At 37.4% G+C, this 8,358-nt stretch overlaps 1 protein-coding gene across 4 annotated transcripts; it reads right to left on the bottom strand.

Annotated features, from left to right (window-relative positions):
- Positions 1-2,912: 2,912 nt before the first annotated feature.
- On the bottom strand, positions 2,913-7,255 carry LOC120728553 (macrophage mannose receptor 1-like). 4 transcript variants are annotated; one of them, XM_040023563.1, is made up of 6 exons: positions 5,901-7,254; positions 4,741-4,781; positions 4,227-4,601; positions 3,642-3,977; positions 3,385-3,473; positions 2,913-3,247 (listed from the first exon to the last, which is right to left on the bottom strand). In XM_040023563.1, exons 1-6 carry the CDS (start codon positions 5,999-6,001, stop codon positions 3,146-3,148), a joined length of 1,044 nt encoding a protein of 347 aa, XP_039879497.1. In that variant the 5' UTR covers positions 6,002-7,254; the 3' UTR covers positions 2,913-3,145. The 4 variants fall into 4 exon arrangements, with proteins under 4 accessions (XP_039879497.1, XP_039879498.1, XP_039879499.1 ...); XM_040023564.1 differs by having other exon boundaries at positions 6,201-7,254; XM_040023565.1 differs by lacking the exon at positions 3,385-3,473 and having other exon boundaries at positions 5,901-7,255.
- Between the last annotated feature and the right edge of the window lie 1,103 nt (positions 7,256-8,358).

Below are 8,358 nucleotides of genomic sequence, written 5' to 3'. Positions count from 1 at the left end.
AAAAAAGTTATTCAAACCTACCTGGCCCTATGTGAAAAGTAATCGCCGTATTTGTTTAATCATGAATTAACTTTGACCACATTTTATTTAGAAAACTGAGTTTAATTTCATTTACCACAAACAGATTTGAGTAGTGCCAGACCTGCTGAATCAAGAAATCACTGACAAAGTGAAGCAGGCTAAATGATCTCAATAAGCAAACATTGACATAGAGAACCACCCACAAACATTTTGCAGCAGGATAACATCCGAAACACACCAGCATGTCCATTTTTTCATGGTCTAGTCAAAGTCCAGACTTAAATCCGATTGAGATGCTTTGGCATGACCCTAAATGGGCCGTTCATACTTGAGAACCCTCCACTATGACTCCTTGACTTTTAGGAGAGCTTTAAAAAGTAGAGTAAAGAACTGACCTCCTATAAAATAGCCTCACTCACAGCCAAGTCACTCGAGTCCAAGGATGACATTTTTTATGTTTATCATTGGCTTCACATTTCTGTTCGCAGTTGCTGATGCTTTTCTGCTTGATGTTGTGCTGCTTCTTTTTTTGTTGTTGCAGAAGCTACACATAGAATCAAGTAAGCATGTGGTTTTTCTTATAAGTCTTCAAGTCATCTTTAGGACATCATTTTAAAATAACGAACACGCAGTAACTAACAAAGACATAGCTCTTTGCAAAGAATAGAAATGTACCCTCTATATGCTTACCATTGTAACAGATAAATGGTTTAAGGTAAGTACAACCTCTGTCCCAAAGTGCTTTGAGAGGAGGACTGCACAATGAACAGACTCCATCATTATTTGGTTGATCAGTGGCCCAGTATCTGAAGGAGCTGTTGCTCTGGTCTGACCATTTCCACTCATCTCTGAACAAACCGATCCAGACTGAGGACAGCGAGCCATTGTTATTGTCACTGATTATTTGCTGCAATGCCAGAGTTTCAGTGTCTCCCGTTGCACTGGCCAAGTCTTTATTCATCACTCGACAATCTTGTTGGGCGTCAGTCCAGCTTTTCTCTTGAAAAACAACATACAACCCAACGGAGCCAACGTCTGTGAATAATTTTTACACAGAAAAATTCGATTACATGTAGAAAACAACATATCACTGCTGGCTTTCATGCTGTTGGGTAACAATAAAGATGAATTTGAAAATATTTGCTGAACTTGAACTTGAGTGACACAACTTTTTGAAACTACGACAATGAAATAATGTTTGAGATCAACGTTGCTTTTTAAAATTTTGTGCTGTCTACTTAAACACTGACACTGATTATTCGAAGCACTATCTGAAGAGGTCAGAGGTCCAAAAAAGTGATATTTAGAATGTTGTCAATCCAATAATAACTGCAAGAAACACAGTCTTAAATACCTCTATGTAGCATTATTATCACTGTGATCTTCAGAATCTATTGACTTTAAATGAGAGGTCAGAGGTCAAGTGGGAAATAATATTTTTAATCTTTTCATGTGTTAAGAACACACACCACACTTGTAAGAATTATTGTTTGTAAATTATAAGGCTTTTTGTTAATTTCCAACCAACAAATCATTATATTGACCATGAAGGCCTTGGCAGATTTAATTCTGAAGTCTAAATTTACACATTCTGAATGTCTTTTGACAATTTATTAGTGTGAGCTAACACCAAGCTGCACCCAGATCACTCATTGCAATTGTTTTTTCTTACCTGATGGCCAGATCTTTCATAGCAAAAGATACAGTGCGCTTCTGCAGGTTGCTGCTTTTTGTCCTTCTGCCTTTCTGGAAGTCAATTTTTTTTGTCCATTTCATAGTGTGTTGGTGTTTTTACTGATGGCCTATGGAATACATATTTGCATTTTTATAAACAAATTTAGCTGTGAGGAGCTGAGCAGGATGTTGTAAAGATCTAAATTGATAGATGCTATCACAGGTGCCAAAAACTTGATGTAACCAACACACTGCATTTCCATTGGGGGGGTTGAAATGATCTTGTTTTATTACCTCTCCTCTATCTGTCTGTGTTCCTGCCACTTGTCTTTCTGTCTCTTATTTCAGCAGTGAGGTCACTCACTGTCATCATAAACCTTAAAATGGGACTGACTGTAATGAGAGTATTCTTAATTGTTATTGCTTAATTTAAAAAAAAATATTTTATTTACTTATTTAATTTTTAACAGCGTGACAGTTTTCTTTTATTCTATGTGGGAGCAGCTGATGACCATGAAAACACATTTCTTTGGGATTAAAAAAGTTTCATGATATGAAATGAGAGGTGTTTCTTTCTGGCTTCCTCCAGAGACGCTGATGTTTTAGTTTCTTCAGTCAGACTCCCTCAAATATTTCTTATAGATCCTCTCTTATAACACTGTCGCCATTTTCACTATTTTATCTTGAGTTACACATATTTTCTTATATAAAGAAAAGTGGCCAAAGCAGTATTCAGATTGCTGTATTTATGAAAATTATGTGAAATGATCCAGTGCTAGGCAGTGCTGGGATATGGATTAGATATTAATGTGTGATAATAGTAACACTTTTTTTCTCCACTTCTTACTGCTTTCTTTTGTTTTTACTCCAGAGCAGCTTCTCTTATCATTTTGTTATAGCTGATGCAATATTATGAGGGGAAAAAAAACATTTTTAATCATCATAGTATAATGATCGTAGCTTATGTATTTATGTTCCCTATTTGATCCCGGACCAATCTTGATGAAATTTTGAATAAACATTGTCTAGCGTGCTGTCAGTGCCGACATCTATATGGCATATGCAAATATTTTATACAAATCCCAAAGACAAACAAAGTGATTCGCTATGTTTCTTTATTATAATGTTTTCAGACAAAAGACAGCATGTGGAAAAAATAGTGAAAGTTCATGTCTACCCTTACAGGTTACAGAGTAATAAATCAACAGACTTTTAACTGACTTTTAATGAGTATTTAATATATCACATATGCATATTATATTTGCCACATGCTTAAAAAAGACCCTCCAAATGAAAGCATTCCAAATATGATGTGAGCAGACTTTAAAAACAAACAGTAAAGCAAAGTCACCCTTTATCTCTATTCATTTAACGCTAGGCTAGTTTTGTTTATTCTCTACATGCCAAATCGTGAGTAATTTTTCACTGCAGGAAAACTTCATGTCGTATTCTAACAGGCATCCTTGATTTCCTTCTCCTCTTCCTTATGGAAAATTTTCCCATCAGGCTGGACTCTCCACCAAACCTTGGCATTCTGGTACTTTGATTGGATCTACGGAGGCATTCAAATGAGCTAGTTACAGTGTGTTACGATTATAAGTGCCTGAATCCAGTAAAAGTGGCTTCTTGACTTATATCAGAGCTTTTAAAAAGACACATTAATGGAACATTTTAGAGTAGAAAACTGACCTGCTGCAGAATGGCATCACTCACACTGAAGTCATTTAAGTTCAAAGATGACTTAAATTCCACCTTAACAGTTCTGGTGTGTTTTGTTTCTTGATTGGCAGAACATTGACATAAAATTCACATGCATTTAATTTGTTAAATAAGCTGCCATGTTAAGAATGGCAGTAACTAAAAAGAACAGATACATTTGTTCTCTATAAAAATAAACAATGAGAAGTCAAAAAGGTACATGATACACTGTGGAATTATATTCTTACCCTCATAGCAGATGAAGGGTAGAGAGTAAGTACAGCCTCTGTCCATGAATCCTTTGAAAGATGGATTGTACAATGTACAGAGTCCATCATAATTTGGTTGACCACTGGCCCAGTATCTGAAGGAGCTGTCGCTCTGGTCGGACCATTTCCAATCATCTCTGAACAAACCGATCCAGACTGAGGACAGTGCAGCGCTATTGATTATTTGCTGTAATGCCAGATTTTCCACCTGGCTCCTCGCACTGGCCAAGTCTTTGTTGTTCATGCGACAGTTCTGCTGGGCATATAGCCAGCTCGTCCCTTGAAAAACAACATACAACCCACTGGAACCAATATCTGTGAACATTTACAACAAGAAAGATTAAAATCTAAACAAAATCACTCAGAGAGCACAACTCTCCTCGAAGGGCAAGGGCTAAAACTTTGACATTTTATGATGATTTTATGACAACATGCTGACTTCTGACCTTTGATCTATGAACATGAATAATTACATAGTAAAATAGTTTATTTTATTCGCATTCGCATTTATGTGAAAGAGGAGCTGTGTGTATTTTGAATGATCTTTCCCATGAATGCACTGACCTTGGCATACATAAGGAAGCATTGTTGTACAGGATGCGCTGAACCATTTCCCATCATCCCTCATCCCTCCACAGTTGTCAGTGGAACTTGGTAAACTGCCCCAGTTAGTGTATTCAACTACTCCATCACTGATCTGAGTTTCTCCCACAGACCACAGCCAGGCTGGTGGGCCTGTTTGTGTCAGACCGATCCACATCTCTGCTGTCACACCACTGGCTGATACCATGTTCACCAGCCTCTGCATGTCATCCTGGCTGCCAATCGTGGCGAGGTCGGCATAATTGCTCCTGCAGTAACTCTGGGCATCAGCCCAGATTTTAGCCCCGTTTATCAGGTAGAACTCCAGATGAGTGGGAGAACACAGAGTAACATAGCCTGTACAGGTGCACCAACCAAACATCAAACAAAGGAAAACTGCATCATCATAACACTGTTTAACTTCAGCATGAACGTTTCATCATAAGCAGTTAAGAAAATGGATTCATGAATGGATTTCATCACTTATGACACTTACCTGAAACTAGCAATAAAATCACTGTAAGGACCATATTTTCTCTAGGATGTAAATTAGAAAAAATCAGTTTGAATTTGTTAGCCTACTAAAGTGGTTAAAGAATTTTTAATTCAGTGGTAGTCCACTCAGTCTCAAACTTTTTAAAACCCATGAAACTGAAGCATTTCCTGCCTTACTTACTTTAATGTTACAATCACAAGTCTCTGAATGCACAGCCAGAGGATTTAACAAATGTGCCAAAACAAATGTATGCGACAACAAAATGAAATAAATCAACCAGTCATCAAAGAAGGTGACAATACTGCGTTCTAACATTTTGAGGGACTTTTTTCCCCTTTCAAAGCATAACTGGCGTCTTGTGCTTAATCAAATCAATATGGAAGTAATACAGATTTTTTGTTTTTAAGTTGTTTTTGTTGTTAGGTTTTGTGGATAGATTTACAGGCAGAAGTTTTAAGGACAGTGCTTAAAGCAAATAAAAACGAGGACAGATGAGTCACTTTGGTAGCATCCACTTATTTTTTTTAAATGTATTTCAAAGACACTTATTTTTTGGTTTTAAATGAATTGAAGCTATTTTATTGAATAAGTCAAAAATGTTTAAATGACAAATACTAAACTTTAAGAACAGAATTGTTTGTTGTTCCGGCAGACAACAAATTTGAAACTATTTTGGGAATCGTTTCATTACTTACATAATTACTCTTATGTCCTAACTATACTTGTACAGTATAGTTAGGAACCATAACCATAGCAAGAATTGACAGTAACATGTTTAAGCTAGTGGCATGGACACATGCCTGTCTATAACTGCCCACGTCTGCATATCTACCCTGCTCCCTCTGATAAATCACCTAACTGAGCAGCCCCATTACATGGATACAATTACCAGCCACACCTAGTAATGATGAAAAAGAGGTTTTAAACTTTGACAGTTAAAGATTTCTTTCTTTTGTATAAAAATCTTTGGCTTTTTCACTCTTGAAATCTTCAAATAGGATTAATATTACGGACAACCTGATACAGAAGAACACGTAGACTGATTAGAGAATTACAACGAGACACAGATGAGAACAATCAAAGAATAAGCAGGAGGACAGAGACAGTAAGTAGAACTAACAACAACAACAACAACAACAACAACAACAAAAATACACTACCTTAGAAAGTAGAACAGGCACCAACACAAAGACTCAAATGTATTAACTAAGAATCCAAAACTGAGTCCAGCAGAAAATCCAGCAATCCTGAGACGATTCATATACAGATTTTTTCTAGGTCAAGTGACACTTTACATATAATTTAACTCTCCATAATTCTCAGAAATATTTAAATTACATTGATGCTTTAGCATTACTAATGTGTATGTGTTGACAACACCTAACATCATGACATGGCAGTTGCTGTCCACCTAGATGATCAACTCCCTGCTATATGTTTAGAAACAACTCTCTTCTTACCTGATGGGAAGCTATTTTATTACAAAGGATTAAATGGACAAATAGGCAGTTGTTAATCCTACTTCATATACTTCCACGTATTAGTGTTTTGTTTGTTAGCAAGTAGCCTTTGTATTTGTCTTTATGAAAATGAAGCACTGAAGCTTAGCAAAGATGCAAAAGAATATGTGCCTTCCTTAGGACAGGATGCTTGGTGTTTGATCTATTATGTCTTTGTTGTAACAATGCTTCTTGGAAATAAATCTTGTACGGTTGGAAAGCCATGCATTTGTGAGTTGAGCAGAAGAGTTGAGTATGTGGGTTGCGCCTATGAGTGTACATCTATGCCACATATGGACTACAAGTCCGCAAGTTCCGAAGGGAGACACGAGAAAAGGTGGTTGAGACCAAGAGAGCACAATTCCCCCTGAAGTGCAAGGGCTGAAAATATAAAAATTGTGCTGTACAGTTCTCTCAATGCCTTTTCATATGATACATTGCTTGACATGGTTTCTTGAATTTTTTTTTCCAAGGTGAACTTTGATCTTGGGTGCTAACAATCAAGGTAAAATGCTTAGCCAACCTAGGTACTCATGTCCCCCAAGGCCTAGTATATTGTTGTGAACATTGAAGACGATCAATAAAAAACTGTGGGTAATATATGTTTTTACTCATTTTCACATTTGGTGCTTGATTCGCACTGAAGGAATCAAAACTGTGAATGAACACATATGGAATTATGTAGTGAACAAAAAAGTGTGAAATAACTCAAAACATGTTTATTTTGGGGGGATTTTTCAAAATAGCCACCCTTTGCTTTGATTACTCTTTGCATTCTCTTGATGAGCTTCATGAAATGGTTTTCCAACAGTCTTGGAGGAGTTCCCAGAGATGCTGAGCACTTGTTGGCCCTTTTGCCTTCATTCTACGGTCCATCTTATTCAACACCATCTCGATTGTGTTTAGGTCAGGTGACTGTGGAGGACAGGCCATTTGGCACTCCATCACTCTCCTTCTTGGTCAAATAGCCCTTACACAGGCTGGAGGTTGTTTGAAGTCATTGTCCTGTTGAAAAATAAATGATGGTCCAACTAAATGCAAACCAGATGGGATGGCATGTCGCTGCAGGATGCTGTGGTAGCCATGCTGGTTAAGTGTGCCTTCAATTTTGAATAAATCCCCAACAATGTCACCAACAAAACACCGCCACACCATCACACCTCCACTATGGTGGCCCCTAGAGACAAAGCACGTGCAAACTCCAAAACACATGCAAAATTCCAAAACACGTACAAATCCAAAACACGTGCAAACTCCAAAACACGTGCAAACTCCAAAACACGTACAAAGGTCAGCATCAAACACTGTTCTCATTTTTTTTGCCTGTCAGACTTCAGCTTATGCCCTCAATACCCACTAATAGTCCACATTCAATCCCTGTTCCTTATTTTTAAATTATGACCCATATCCACATGTTTGTAGCATGTGGATATGGGTCATATTTGTGTATCGTGTAAGTTATTGGCATTACACGATCCCACTTCCTTTCTCATCTTAACCATCAAAACTAAATTTCATATCCTAATGCTGACCTACTTCTACCTAAGTTCACCACCAAAGCAATTCTGAATTCTCCAACAGTTGTTTTAAGGTTTGTCTGACAGCAAGAAGCTGCCAAAATGTCCTAAAATCTTCAAAATGACCTCAAGGTCTTAAGCTCAAACTGGTGCACAACAGAAAGCACTAAGTATTATGTTCATTACTTTAGAGAATTCCTGGCATAACATCCATCATGCACCAATAGTGAAACAATCAGAAACTGTGGAAATACATTTGTTTCCACCATATGAGTAATAACACACACACACACACACACACACACACACACACACACACTCCTCCTCGTCGCCCAGAGGACCCCATATAAAGCTGTGTTTCCCCTGCACTTGTTACTGCTCTTCGTTTCAACATCAGTGTTGTTGTCTGCTGTTCAGGTATGTACTTTGACCTTTTCCTATGATATCTAAACTGACATTTAAATTATAGCACCATCCACATCCAAATAAGATAATCAGCTCGAGCTACAGTTTCCACTGAGCACATGCCCAACTTAGTGTTGCTAAATTAACAGCCATGAAAAATCAAGCATTTGTAATAAATGGAAAGACTTTGATGATAA

Source organism: Simochromis diagramma, unplaced genomic scaffold, assembly GCF_900408965.1.
Source record: "Simochromis diagramma unplaced genomic scaffold, fSimDia1.1 OVJJ01000208.1, whole genome shotgun sequence".
NCBI lineage: Eukaryota > Metazoa > Chordata > Actinopteri > Cichliformes > Cichlidae > Simochromis > Simochromis diagramma.
The sequence above is the reverse complement of the archived record's forward strand: the minus strand, read 5'-3'. Positions and strand labels throughout refer to the sequence as shown.